This window comes from Balaenoptera ricei, chromosome 15 (assembly GCF_028023285.1).
Source record: "Balaenoptera ricei isolate mBalRic1 chromosome 15, mBalRic1.hap2, whole genome shotgun sequence".
NCBI classification, from domain to species: Eukaryota; Metazoa; Chordata; class Mammalia; order Artiodactyla; family Balaenopteridae; genus Balaenoptera; species Balaenoptera ricei.
Genome location: NC_082653.1, coordinates 82,572,640 through 82,587,900, shown reverse-complemented (window position 1 = coordinate 82,587,900; position 15,261 = coordinate 82,572,640). Strand labels below are relative to the sequence as shown.

The 15,261-nt window shown below is 40.7% G+C and overlaps 1 protein-coding gene across 7 annotated transcripts in view; it reads right to left on the bottom strand.

Moving 5' to 3' along the window:
• Window positions 1-93: 93 nt before the first annotated feature.
• The window catches only part of ZCWPW1 (zinc finger CW-type and PWWP domain containing 1), a 30,194-nt gene continuing 15,026 nt past the window's right edge, over window positions 94-15,261 (bottom strand). For 5 of the 7 annotated variants that reach the window (XM_059896145.1, XM_059896148.1, XM_059896146.1 and 2 more), the window contains exons 9-18: window positions 14,602-14,718; window positions 13,747-13,867; window positions 13,048-13,123; window positions 12,535-12,639; window positions 11,521-11,604; window positions 10,847-10,913; window positions 10,319-10,434; window positions 1,762-1,822; window positions 1,155-1,289; window positions 94-595 (exon numbers count right to left, since the gene is read on the bottom strand). In XM_059896145.1, the coding sequence (XP_059752128.1) occupies window positions 276-595; window positions 1,155-1,289; window positions 1,762-1,822; window positions 10,319-10,434; window positions 10,847-10,913; window positions 11,521-11,604; window positions 12,535-12,639; window positions 13,048-13,123; window positions 13,747-13,867; window positions 14,602-14,718 (1,202 nt within the window). In that variant the 3' untranslated portion in view covers window positions 94-275. The remainder of the gene's footprint in view (window positions 596-1,154; window positions 1,290-1,761; window positions 1,823-10,318; window positions 10,435-10,846; window positions 10,914-11,520; window positions 11,605-12,534; window positions 12,640-13,047; window positions 13,124-13,746; window positions 13,868-14,601; window positions 14,719-15,261) is intronic. The other 2 variants (XM_059896150.1, XM_059896151.1) reach the window with 2 other exon arrangements.

Genomic DNA, 15,261 nt, shown 5'->3' with positions numbered 1-15,261 from the left:
TGACAGGCCTCCCACCAGAAAGCACCATGGGCCACAGTGACACGGAGGAGGAGGGAGAGAAGCCAAAAGAAAGCAAGTGGTTGAGACGAACCAAACCAACTAAACCAGTAACCTGGTTTATTAACATAAACTGCACAACTCTGACCTTAGCCAACCAACCTCACAGCCAATGAACAAGCCCAACATTTATCAGCTTCTCGGGGCTCCTCTGCGAGGCTCTGCCTCCTGCTCCCACAGAAGGGATGAGAAAGCAGGAAGGCGGTGCGAGCCCACAGCTATTCCTCACAGGAGGCCACGGCGAGCCCCCCCGCGTCGTCTCTGTGCTGTGGCTCCGCCCTCTGCTCCGGCTCTTCTCCAACATCCGCCATGAGCTGCTCCAGGTCCAGGTCGCTGGAGGCTCCATCGTCAGAGGGGACACTTCCAGCCTCCTGAGGCCGCGGCTCCTGGGGTGCAGGCCCTTCTTTCCCCACCATGGGACAGGCCCCGGGAGGAGCTGGTGGGGTCAGGACCTCTGGCACTATTCTAGCTTCTTTTTCCTCAGATGAGTCACTTACTGGGGCCTTGCTTTGGGGAGCTTTAAATTTTTTCTTAGGGCCTAAATGAAAAAGTGATAAAACTGAGAGCCTTATTGGGTCATCTGTCCTCACCTTTTACAAGTCAAACTCCTAAATTTCTATTACCTAAACAATCTCTGGAAAAGATGACCTTTCTTAATAGAAAGAAAATGGGGTTTGGAGTCAGAAAGACTTGGATCCACAGGCTAGACATGGGTCTTGAGCAAACTTTATAAACCCTTTAAACCTCAGTCTCCTTATCTTTAAAATGGCAAATATCCAGTCACAGAGATACTGAAAGAATTAAAGAGAACAAGTATAGAAGTATCTATCTAGCCGGCCCACAGAAATATCAAAAAATGTTAATTCCCACCTCCTTACCATTCTCTTATCCCTGAATGTCCCTGAATCAAATCAAATAATAACCACCAAATGTTTCTACAGTGTGTGCTGTGTTCTACAGTTTGGATGACACCCTTTTGGCCAAACTTTTTTTTTTTAAGTAATGAAAAGCTGTGAAATTGTTAAAAAATGATCAAAGGAGGAAAAATGCAGACATGAACCTCATTTCCCCAGTTTTCCCCAAGTCTTGAGCCTTACCTGGCTGCTCAGGTTCTGAATTCCCATGCCCTTTTTTCCCTCCCATTATGGGTAAAGGTGGAGGTGCAGATTCATTTCCCAGAGATCTCTTCATTGTCTTCCTTTGCGGGGTCCCATCTCGTCCATGTGCTCCACCTGCATCACCCCCAACCCCCAACCGTGAAGGACACTGGTTTATTTCTCACTGAGTGACAGTATGGCTAGGGTCCATAGACTCCCCACATTTGGTCTCCGCCTTGCATCTTCTGCTCATTTTCAATCTAGTGAGTCCTCTTGGTTCCTTTCTTTTCCCCAAATATTTCTTTTATTTTTCCCCCGGGTCTTCTTCTCTTTACAGTTCACCTCAGAACCCGCCTCCTCCAAGAAGTCATCCTTCTTGGCTAAGAATTTAAAACATTCATTCCACCTTTAACCTAAGATTTTATAATTCAACTCACAGAAGTGAGAAGGCTACAGCTTCCCTGACGACATTAGCATGAGTCTTGCTCATTTTCTCAGGTTCTGGAGCTGAGACGTCAGTAAGGCCCAGCCACATGCAGACTCTCCCACTCTGCTTCTGCCTTGCCTTAACTGTACTACATGCCTCATTTCCAGCTGACTTGCTTACCTCTTTCCTTGGGTTTTTTGGTCTGAATTTTGGCTGGCTTGGGACCAGGCAAAGTTGGATCCTGAGAAAAATAAGGAGAGAAAAATAAGAAAATATAAATGAAGTCACATAATTGTGATTTAATAGAGTGGGATGCTACAGAAATGATGAGTGCACTTAAGGGAGTTCAAATTAGGTTCTGTGAGTCTGATACAATTTAAATCAATGACAGCACTTCCCTGGTGGCGCAGTGGTTAAGAATCCACCTGCCAATGCAGGGGACACGGGTTTGAGCCCTGGTCCAGGAAGATCCCACATGCTGCGGAGCAGCTAAGCCCGTGTGCCACAACTACTGAGCCTGTGCTCTAAAACCCACATGCCACAACTACTGAAGCCCACGTGCCTAGAGCCCGTGCTCCAAAACAAGAGAAGCCACTGCAATGAGAAGCCCGTGCACCTCAATGAAGAGTAGCCCCCCTCACTGCAACTAGAGAAGCCCCCACACAGCAATGAAGACCCAACGCAGCCGAAAATAAATAAATAAAAAATTTTTAAATGTTTAAAAATAAATAAATAAATGACAACAGAGATAAAAATGTTCATCCTTCCCATTCTATTTGTTATTAGTCAATGCAAGGCTTTATGCACGAGAGAAGGAAATAAAATTAGGCCACAAACATGATAAAAACTGGTAAATTAAAAATTAAAAGAGAAAGTGAAAAATCTACATTTCAGAGCTTCTAGTTTCCAGATCTACACACAAGGAGCTTGGAAGCTGTAACTGTGTTCTAACAACTAAAAAGCTGAACAGACTGAAATACCAATAACTCTTCTTAGATCCATAAGAACGGTGAGGACACAGGGAAAACCTCTGCCCTCAAAACTGAAGATACACAGGCAAATACAGGGAGTCATGCTTATCAGAACATACACTCACAAGCAGAAATCCACCAAGAGAACTAGTGTCAGGATAGGAAAACCTCAACAGTAATAAAGGAATTGCTCAGTGTGGACAAGTCTGAGAGCTAAAAACTCCAGGGATACCCAGTCATGGGGGACTTCCAGACTTTTTGTGAGTTTTACATCCAGGAGCTCAACCAGATTCTCACAGAAAATATCAAAGAAAAACTCCTTCATGCTTCCAGCAGGGAGAGAGGGAAAGAACCATTTTGAAATATACAAGAGCATTCTGTTCTTCTTAACAAAACCTACCCTCAGGAGAAACCAGTTAACCAGAGCCTAACCTACTAGGGTGTTAACAGAGCCTAACTGTCCTGGGGGTAGCGAAACACCCAACTTCAGCCCACTCTAATCATCCTGTCCCACCTAAGGGGGTGGGAAAAAACTAAGAAACACTGCGAAGTTTACAGTCCAGAGGCATAAGTTCATTAATAGACTTAGACCCAATCACAGGATATAGAACACTTCCCCTCCCCTGACACCTTACCACCACATTACTAAAGGTATATTTACAGCAGTACTTTTTACCTGGTACATCATATCTGGCAATCAAGAAAAAAACTACAAGGCATATCAAATGGCAAAAACACAACCTGAAGAGACAGAGCAAGTATCAAAACCAGGGGCTTCACTGGTGGCACAGTGGTTAAGAATCCGCCTGCCAATGCAGGGAACACAGGTTCAAGCCCTGGTCCGGGAAGATCCCACATGCTACAGAGCAACTAAGCCCGTGAGCCACAACTACTGAGCCTGCGCTCTAGAGTCCACGAGCCACAACTACTGAGCCTGCGTTCCGCAACTACTGAAGCCTGTGCGCCTAGAGCCTGTGCTCCGCAACAAGAGAAGCCACTGCAATGAGAAGCCTGCACACTGCAACAAAGAGTAGCCCCCGCTCCCTGCAACTAGAGAAAGCCCGCGTGCAGCAATGAAGACTCAACGCAGCCAAAAATAAATAAATAAATTTTAAAAAAAATTATCAAAACCAAACATGCTAGAGAATTATCAGATTGGAAATTTAAAGCAAATATGATTAACATGCAAAGGGCTCTAAAGGATAAAGTAGACAGCATTCAAGAACAGATGAGCAATGTAAGCAAAGAGATGGAAATCCTAAGAAAGAATCAAAAGGAAATGCTGGGGATCAAAAACACTGTAACTAAAATGAAGAATGCCTTTGACGGGCTTACTGGTAGACTGGTCACAGCTGAGGAAAGAATCTCTGAACTTGAGGATATCTCAAAAGAAACCTTCAAAACTGAAAATCAAAGAGAACAAAGACTGGAAAAAAGAATGCAATATCCAAAGATTGTAGGATGACTACAGAATGTATAGACATGTGTAATGGGAATACCAGAAGGAGAAGAAAAAGAGAAATATTGAAAACAATAATGACTGAGAATTTCCCAAATTAATGTCAGACACCAAACCACAGATCCAGGAAGCTCAGAGAACACCAAGAAGGATAAATGCCAAACAGCCACACCAAGGCATATTATTTTCAAACTACAGAAAATTAAAGTCCTGAAAGAAGCCAAAGGAAAAAAAAAATCTTACCTGATATGCTAAGGAAGGGGAGAAAATGGAATCATATAAAAGCTCAATCAAAACCACAAAAGGCAGAAAAAGAATGGAAGACAAAAGTAAGAAGAAAGAACAAGGGCAACAAATAAAAAACAGTAACAAATATTGTAGATAATAATCCAACTGTATTAATAATTACTGTGAATATCAACAGTCTAAATGCCTGTCTAAAATGACCAATTAAAAGACACAGATTGTCTGAATGGATCAAAAAAAGAAGATCCAACTATATATTGCCTACAAGAACCCCACTTAAAATATAAAGACACAGGGCTTCCCTGGTGGCGCAGTGGTTGAGAATCTGCCTGCCAATGCAGGGGACACGGTTCGAGCCCTGGTCTGGGAAGAGCCCACATGCCACGGAGCAACTAGGCCCGTGAGCCACAATTACTGAGCCTGCGCGTCTGGAGCCTGTGCTCCGCAACAAGAGAGGCCGCGATGGTGAGAGGCCCCGCGCACCGCGATGAAGAGTGGCCCCCGCTTGCCGCAACTGGAGAAAGCCCTCGCACAGAAACGAGGACCCAACACAGCCATAACTAAATAAATAAATAAAAATTAAAAAAACTTTAAAAAAAGAAATATAAAGACACATATAGATTGTAAAAGTAAATGGATGAGGAAAAATATACCATGCTAACACTAATCAAAAGAAAGCAGGAGTAGCTGTATGTTAATTTCAGACAGAGCAGACTTCAAAGCAAGTAAAGTTATCAGGGATAAAAAAGGGCATTACATAATGATAAAGGGGTTAGTTCTCCAAGAACACATAACAATCCTTAAAGTGTATGCACCTAACAAGAGAACACCAAACTACATGAGGCAAAAACTGACAGAACTGCAAAGAGAAATAGTTGATTCCACTATCATAGCTGGAAATTTCAACAACCCTCTATCAGAAATGAACAGGTTCAGCAGGTAGAAAATCAGTGAGGACACAGTTGAACTCAACGACACCATCAATCAACTAGATATAACTGGCATCTATAGACTACTTTATCCAACAACAGCAGAATACACATTCTTCTCAAGCTCACATGGAGCACTCACCAAGACTGACCACTGGGCCATAAAATACAAATTAACAACTCTAAAAGAAGAGAAATCAGGGGCTTCCCTGGTGGCGCAGTGGTTAAGAACCCGCCTGCCAATGCAGGGGACACGGGTTCGAGCCCTGGTCTGGGAAGATCCCACATGCCATGGAGCAACTAAGTCTGTGCGCCACAACTACTGCACCTGTGCTCTAGAGCCCACTCGCCACAACTACTGAAGCCCACGTGCCTAGAGTTTGTGCTCTGCAACAAGAGAAGCCACTGCAATGAGAAGCCTGCGCACCACAATGATGAGTAGCCTCCACTCGCCACAACTAGAGAAAGCCCATGTACAGCAATGAAGACCCAAAGCCGCCAAAAAAAAAAAGAATAGAAATCATACTATGTCTGCTCTTAGACCACAATGGAATTAACAGAAAGATAACTGGAAAAATCCCAAAACACATGGATATTAAACAACACACTTCTGAATAACACATAGGTCAAAGAAGAAACCTTAAGAGAAATTTTTTAATATATTGAACTAAATAAAATGAAAATACAACTTATCAAAATTTGTGGGATGCAGTGAAAGCAGTGCTTAGTGGGAAATTTATAGCATTCAATGATATATTAGAAAAAAAGAAAGATCTAAAATCAATGATGTAGGTTTCAACCTTAGGAAACCAGAAAAACTAGAAAAAGAGCAAGTTAAATCCAAAGCAAGCAGAAGAAAAAATATAATTAGAGCATAAATCAATGAAATTGAAAACAGGAAATCCATAGGAAAAAATCAACAAAACTAAAAGTTGGTTCTTTGAAAAGATCAATAAAATTGATAAACCTCTAGGTAGGCTAACTAAGAAAAAAGAGAGAGGAAATAAATTAATATCAGAAATTAAGGGGGCGACATCACTACAGATCCCAAGGATATTAAAAGACTAATAAAGGAATACTACAAAGAATGTTATGCCCACGAATTTGATAACCTAGATGAAACGGACCACTTCCTTAAAAGACACAATCTGCCAAAACTCACACAAGAAGAAATAGACAACTTGAATAGGCCTATATCTAATAAATAAATTGAATCAGTAATTAATATCCTTCTAAAACAGAAAGCACCAGGTCCAGATGGGTTAACAGTGAATTTTACTAAACATTTAGTGAACAGATTATACCAATTCTCTATAATCTCTTTCAGAGGATAGAAGCAGAGAGTATTTCCTAACTGATTCTATGAGGCCAGCATTACCCTAATACCGAAACCAGACAAAGACATTACAAGAAAAGAAAACTATAGATCAATATGTCTGATAAAGAGATGTAAAAATCCTCAACAACACATTAGGAGATCAAATCCAACAATGTATAAGAAGAATTATACACCATGAACAAGTGAGATTTATCCAAGGCATGCAAGGCTGGTTCAACATTTGAAAATCAATTCATGTAATCCATCACATCAACAGCTAAAAAAGAAAAATCATGTGATCCTATCAATAGATGCAGAAAAAGCATTTGACAAAATCCAACAATCATTCATAATAAAAACTCTCAGTAAATAAGGAATAGAGAGGAACTTCCTCAACTTCATAAAGAATATATACACAAAATCTACAACTAACATCACACTTAATGGTGAGAAACTAGAAGCTTTCCCACTTAGATCAAGAATAAGGCAAGGATGTCCCCTCTCACCACTCCTTTTCAACATCATAGTGGAAGCTCCAGCTAATGCAATAAGACAAAGGAAATAAAAGGTATAGAGACTGAGAAGGAAGAAATGAAATTGTGTTTGCAGGTGACATGATTATCTATGTAGAAAATCCAAAAGTATCAACTAAAAACTCTAGGAACTAATAAGTGATTATAGCAAGGTTGCAGGACACAAGGTTAATATACAAAAGTTCATCACTTTTCTACATACCAGCAATATACAAATGGAATTTGATATTTAAAAACACATTTATATACCATTTATATTAGCACCAAAAAAATTAAATAGTTAGGTATAAATCTAGCAAAATATATACAAGATCTATATGAGGAAAACTACAAAACTCCGGTGAATGAAATCAAAGAAGAACTAAGTAAATGGAGAAACAGTCCATGTTTGTAGATAAGAAGACTCAATATTGTCAAGATGTTAGTTTTTCCCAGCTTGATCTATAGAATCAATGTAACGTCAATCAAAATCCCAGCAAGTTATTCTGTGGATATCAACAAACTGATTCTAAAGTTATATGGAAAAACAATAGATCTAGAATAGCCAATACAATATTGAAAGAGAAGGACAAAGTTGGGGGACTGACCCCATCTAACTTCAAGACTTAGTGTAAAGCTACCATAATCAAGACAGTGTGGTATTGGTAAAAGAACAGACAAATAGGTCAATGGAACAGACTAGAGAGCCCAGAAATAGACCCAGATAAATATAGTCAGCTGATCTTTGACAACGAAGCAAAGGCAATACAATGGAGCAAAGATAGTCTTTTCAACAAATAGTGGTGGAACTACAAAAAAATTAATCTAGGCACAGACCTTACACCCCTCACAAAAATAAACTCAAAATGTATTATAGATCTCAGTGTAAAATGTAAAGCTATAAAACTGCTAGAAGATAACACAGGAGAAAATCTGGATAACCTTGGGTATGGCAATGAGTTTTTATGTATAACACTGAAGGCACAATCCATAAAAGAAATAACTGATAGGCTGGACTCCATTAAAATTAAAAACTTCTGCTCTGTGACACTGTCCTCGACAATGTCAAGGTGAGAAGTGAGTGAGAAGACAAGTCACAGACTGAGGAAAAAAGACTCATGATAAACGACTATTATCTAAAATAAACAAAGCCAAATGAACTTATTTACAAAACAGAAATAGAACCACAGATATAGAAAACAAACTTATGGTTACCAAAGGGGAAAAGGGGGAGGAATAAATTAGGAGGTTGGGATTAACATATATACACTACTATATATAAAATAGATAACCAACAAGGACCTACCATATATCACAATATTTTATAATAACCTATAAGGGAAAAGAATCTGAAAAAGAATATATATATATATGTGTATATATATATATATATGGCACTGAATCACTGTGCTATACATATGAAACTAGCACATTATAAATCAACTATACTTCAATAAAATAAAAAATAAAATAAAATATACAAAGAACTCATAAAACTCAACAATAAGAGGGTTTCCCTGGTGGCACAGTGGTTAAGAATCCGCCTGCCAATGCAGGGGACACGGGTTGGAGCCCTGGTCTGGGAAGATCCCACATGCCACAGAGCAACTAAGTCCGTGCGCCATAACTACTGAGCCTGCACTCTAGAGCCCGTGAGCCACAACTACTGAGCCTGCGTGCTGCAACTAATGAAGCCCACACGTCTAGAGCCCGTGCTCCACAACAAGAGAAGCCACCACAATGAGAAGGCTGAGCACTGCAACAAAGAGTAGCCCCTGCTCGCCGCAACTAGAGAAAGCCCGCGCGCAGCAACCAAGACCCAATGGCAGCCAAAAAAATTAAAATAAAATAAATAAATAAATTAAAAAAAAAAAACTCAACAATAAGAAAATAAACAACTCAATTTAAAAATGGGCCACACACCTTAATGGATATCTCACCAAAGGAGATATACAAATGGCCAATAAGAATATAAAAAGATGCTCCACATCATATGTCATCAGGAAAATGTAAATTAAAACCACAAAATACCACTACACACCTATTAAAATGGCCAAAATCCAGAACACTGACAATACCAAATGCTGGCAAGCATGTGGAGCAATAGGAACTCTCATTCATTGCTGGTGGGAATGCAAAATGGTACAGCCACTTTGGAAGATAGTTTGATGGTTTCTTACAAAACAAAACATACTCTACCATACAATCCAGCAATTAAGCTCCCTGATATTTACTCCAAAGGAGTTAAAAACTTATGTTCCCACAAAACCATAGTTATAGTGGCTTTATCCATAATTGCTCAAACTTGGAAGCAACCAAGATGTCCTTCTGTAGGTGAATGGATAAATAAACTGTGGTATATCCAGAAAAATACAATATTATTCAGCCAAAAAAAATTAATAAATGAGCTATCAAGCCATGAAAATACATGGAGAAATCGTAAATGCATAGTTGTAAGCGAAAGAAGCTAGTCTGAAAAGGTTACACATACTGTATGATTCCCACTATATGGTATTTCAGAGAAGGCAAAACTACGGAGACAGTAAAAAAAAATCAGTGGTTGTCAGTGGTTGAGGGGTATGGGAGGAAAGGGATGAGTAAATGGAACACACAAAATTTTCAGGGCAGTAAAAATACTCTGTATGATACCATAATGATGGATATGTGTCATTATACATTTGTCCAGGTGCATAGAATGTACAACACCAAGAGTGAGTCCTAATGTAAACTATGGACTTTGTGTGATTATGATGTGTCAATGTAGGTTCATCAACTGTAAACAAATGCACCACTCCGGTGGGATGTTGATAACAGAGGAGGCTATACATGTGTGGGGGCAGGAGGTACATAGAGACTCTCTGTACCTTCTTCTCAGTTTTCCCGTTAACATAAAACTGCTCTTAAAAAGTCTTTAAATATGAAAAATATACGTATTTCATATGCCTGAAAACAGACTAAGGAAATAAAATAATGAATATCCTAAGTGTTCACACAGGGAAGAAAGGAGAGTGAAGAGAGGCAACCTGCTATTCTCTGAAATTGCTCCAGTAGGAACCAAAGAACTACAGTAAGAACTGAGATTATAATCAAAAAATAAGTTCCTAGAGATATGAGATATTAGAGAGAATAACTGAGGAGAGAGGAGACTCTCCTTCCCTGAAGACCCCCTAAGAGATAAAACCAGCCAGCCAGTCAGGGCTACTCTGACGCAGGGACAGGACGGTTCCTTAGAAAATATAAATCCATGCTAACCAGATGCCCTACAGCAATCTCCTAAAAGGAATCCCCAAGATCAATCTTACTTTTTTCTGTTGCTCTTCCTCCTCTTCCTCCAACTCTGACTCTTCCTCTAACTCTGACTCTTCCTCTTCTTTCTCCAAGCAGGATTCTAAGCTGTTAGCCCCAGAGAGCATTACGTCTAGAACAGGAATAGGAAGGAAAGGCTAAATAATTTATCTGATAAAATAGGTGATGAGTTAGTGGAGCTGATCCCAGAGAATCAGTCTTCTAATTCTGCCTTTCAGATCCAAGTCACATTTTCTCCACGAAATCTGATCCTAGATTATCATGGTTCCACCCTTTTCAAAGTCCTGTCACTATTCAACATGCATCCTCCCTCCCTACTCCCTTTTTTTCTCCATTCCTCTCTCTACCCATCTGTGCATCCATCCATCCTGGACACTTGGTCAATGGCATTCATGGAGAGCCTCCTATTATAGAATCCAGAACTAGGTTGATAATATTGGATATAAAATAGAAGCTTCAGTTGCTGCCCTCAAGAAGGAATCCCTTCCATCTCTCTCTAGTCTTTAACCTCCTACTCATCCTACCTTTTCCTTCCCCACTGTTGTCAGATCCACTGTATCGGCTCCAGAAACCAAACAGGTTAACCCGCTCCTGAGGGAACCAAGAAACAAAAGCATCATCTACTACTCTCCCAGGGGCTATTTTTGTCCTCTGTCTTCAAGGTTTTTAGTTATAGAATTTGTATTCATATTCCATACCATTTTCACTTGAAATTTCATACTTTCTATCTAGATTTTTGTAGAGCTTAACTATTATAATATGTTATAATATTATAATATACAATATTATTATAACTTCTTTTTCCAGTTTGTTTATAATTCAGTTAATAACTGGGAAGGGGAGATTCACTGTCATTCTCTACCCCACCCAAAAGCAGAATTTGAGGGTAAAAGCTGACTCCACATAAAAGAGAAGATAAGGTACATACACCTGAGACTCGAAGTTAAATAGGTTGGTGGGATTCCCCCTACCAACAGTCCCTGTTTGGACTGAGAAAAGATCCCATTTGTCCAAGGGTAGGGAAAAGAATGGATGATTTAAGGCATCAAGGGAAGCTGGCCTGGGAAGAAAAGACTAGTTTTAGGACTAAGACTGTGTAATGGGGAAGGACAGCCGGTTTTCTACAGTAGGAAATGTATAACTTGCTTTGTGTCCCAAGTCCCAAAGAGAAGCAGGTATGTGATCTAAACTTTCCCACCTGAATACTGATCTGCTCTGCCTCTTGAGCCATCATCAGGGCTGCCCCCAGTTTCTGGCTGCAGTCCTTACTCCTGCACTTTTTCTGAAATGAAGAAGATTTCAGAAAAGTGACTCTAACATACTGCTACTCACCAGACATTATCTTCACATTTATTTCCAGTTTCTGGTATTGATATGATACTCCTATTCTTAATCTTTTGAGCTCAGAGACACAATCCCATCTTATACCCAAACAAACTTTTCATCAATTTCTAGCAAAATTTTCAACCAACATTTTGGTGTCCTCTCCAAAGTAAAGCCCATGGAAATTTGTAAAGGCAAAATTAAAGGAGTTCAGATGACTGTACTTCTAAGCTTCTCACAAGTTTCTTTAGATCCAGCTGCTTGATTTAGTACTCACTGCCTGATTTTCTAAGGTCCCTGAGCTCCTAAACCTCTGCTCATTTGCAAGGCTCATGAAGCCCAAAGTGATTATAGGGAAGAAATATTATTTAGTTAATTCAGTGGTTCTCAACCAGGGGAGATTTTCCCCCCCAGAATATATTTGGCAATGCCTAGAGACAATTTTTTGGTTGTCACAGCTAGGATTAGGGGTCTTACCGGCTAGATGCCAGTAGGATGCCAAGGATGCTGCTAAAACTCCTACAATGCCTAGGAATCTCCTCACAACAAAAAATTATCTGGCCCAAAATGTCAAGTGTCGAGACTGAGAAACCCTAAGTTAATCTGTGCCTTCATTTCTATCACACCTGCTTTGGCTAAACTGTAGAAAACCATGGTCTTTAGGAAGGCCCTCTATCTGCAGACAGGGAAAGAGACTAAGAAAAATCATTATCCTGCTGCAATCCTGGTAGAAAGAAGTGTACCTCATGAATAACCTCACCCTTGCATACTTGGTCAGATATGTACTTTCTCCTGACACAGCTTCCCCTGGGAGAAATCAGGTTTAATAAAGGGAAGATTTAGTTTTTCAAGTTCCCTGTATCACAACTGACCCCTGAGGGTTGCTCACCACTCCAGCTAACTCCAGGGATAGCTCCTGGAAGTTCTTTAGCATGTTGACTGGGATCCAAGCACGAGAGACTGTTTCTCCAAAAAATGTCACATGGTACTTGGACTGTAATAAAAAGATGGTTCTGTTATAGCGTCTTGTCCTTCTTCTTGCTTTGGCCCTCCAGCCAGAAAAGGCAGGAGAAGAACTGAGGATTCACAAGGAAGGAGGGGCTGGGCCTTGTCTGTTCCTTTAAACCTGACCCACATATCCCACCTCATTCCATTGTTCTTCCATCCTGACCTCAGGAGTCCTAACCAAAGCATATTTATCAAAACATAAATGTCCTAGTGATGAATAAATTTTAATTAGATACAAGTTTGTTTCTATATCTTTTTGTCACTCTAGCTAAGAATCTGTTTCTGCTTGTGTCTGCTGGCTATGTCTATATTTCTAACTCTGTACATCTGTTAGGATGGATTTGTTTATTACTTTGGCCTGAGCACCTACCCACCCTGAATCAGGAGAACTCACCGGCAGGGAATCAAGATGAGATGCAAAAAGAAAATATTCCCCCAGGTCAGGATCAGATTCTACCATGCCTGGCCACCTGGAGAAGACAGATGGGTGTAGGGGATGGAAGAGAAGGGGTCAGGTGAACAGAACACAAACTCATCAATATACATGTACATAAAAGGGCAATATGTTTCGCAAATAAAGGACCCCCAAAATACACCCTCTGTCAACCCTCCACAGTGGTCACTACCAAATGATTGAAGTGACTTCCATCAATGTACAAAGAAGCTCAGAATCTTCCTAGTAAAAATATCTTATCCTTCTAGGCCTCCTGGCAACCCTGAGAACAAAATCTTCTGACTAAGGACATCTCCAAAAAAGAAGCTATTCCACCCTTCCTTGTTCTCTTTACTTTGTATATCTCTCATTTCCCAATGTCTAAAAAAATATCTTAGAGCCACTCTTCTCTTTCTACCCATCCAGGGTAGAACTGTCCAACCCTTTTTTCCGGGGAGATACCATCTCCATCGTGAAACCTCTAGAAAACAGGTTCTTTCAAAGCCTCCAAGCTTAGCACTTTATATTCTCCCTCACCCATGCTCTTTCTAAGGCAGGTACCATTTCCATTATAAATCCCTTCCATTTCCTTCCTTCCCTGCTTGAATCTACCACTCCCAAGTTCATGAAGGATGCTCTGACTCTGCCATAGCGCCCTACCAGGGGTAACCGTATTGCTTGGCCCAGATGATGGATCCTGGGATGTAGGAGGCATAGGCCACTTCACTCTCATGCCCTGTCCAGGTCTCCTCAGGGATATCACAGTGATTATACTCCAAATCTGCCAAAAGAGAGGAGGAATGAAGGGATGGAAAGAGCCTCATAAGGTGAAAATCTGGATGAGGGCAGGGGAGAGGACAAGAAGAAATTGGTATATGCAGCAGGAAGGACCAAAAGGACACCTGGGAGACCCATGAAGGAAATGCAGCCAGAGCCTGGAGAAGTAGGAGCGCTGCCTCGTTATGCTCTGTAGAAAGAGACTCCAAACTTCTACCTACATCCCACGTGTCTGACCCTGCTTCCATCAGTGTAACATCATGAAGGTAATTTCTCTGATATTCTGTTTTCTCATCTGTAAAATAGTTGGGCTAGACTAGAGCTTCATAATCTCTTTCAAGTAGTTTCAAACATTCTAGAATTCTAAGCCACTGAATCTCTCTCACTGGCTTTTCCCCATACATCCCATATCCCTTCCTATCTGCCAACCCAATACCAACAATCTAATCAGATTGACAGGCTCAAACCAATGCTGAAGAAAATGGAATTCACTCAGAACATACGTTTAGATTCCAGGGCTCTCCTCACAACATAGCTCTTCATGGTGTCTTCCTCTAGCCCTTTATGCCAGATTCATCTTGACATGACAGCAAGATCCCTCCCTCTCCCCAAACACTAACTACAAGGACCCCTGGAGTCCTAACTATACTTTTGTCATATTTAATCTAAAGGATGAAAGCAGGGAAAGAAAGGGACAAACAATAAAAACTGAAAAAAAAAATTTCCACTCCATTCTACCTGTATTCTGGTCACAGGACCAATTATCTGGGAGGACTGAGGGGTCAATGTTCCCACGTAGCCGCCTCCATTTCTCACAGTTTGGGGAGGAACACTGGACCCAGACTAGACATTGACCTGTCACAGGAAAAAGCCTGATATAAGAGACTCAAAAATATGTTCTTCCTTCTTCAATTCAATTAAAATCAATATACTCCCTGCCACCACCACCTCTGCCAGAATCACATAGCCTTAGAGATCAACTCATTCAATCCCTAACTTATAAATGGTAAAACCAAAAGCTCAGAGGAGATAACTGACTGCTAAAGATCAGTCTAAATTGGTGGCAAAGCTGAACTTAGAGCCCAGGTCTCACATCTCAATCTTTCTCCTATACCATGCTATCATCTCTCCTCCCCCAAGGCAGAAAGGAGTGTTTCCTGTATTGACAGTTCTTAAAAAGGATGTCTGGCATATTTCTGGCTAGTGCCTCATTTCTCTGAGGGCATGTCACTACTAAAAAGTTCTTCTGAAGGACTAACCAGCACCTCTTTTGTGCACAGCATCCGGAGTTCCTGTTTCAACCTCAACAAATTAACCTGACACCAAATCACCAAGTTGCAGCCTTTGGGACCAACAGCCCTGAGTTCACCCCTCTCCAAAAGACAGGTTTAAGCCTAT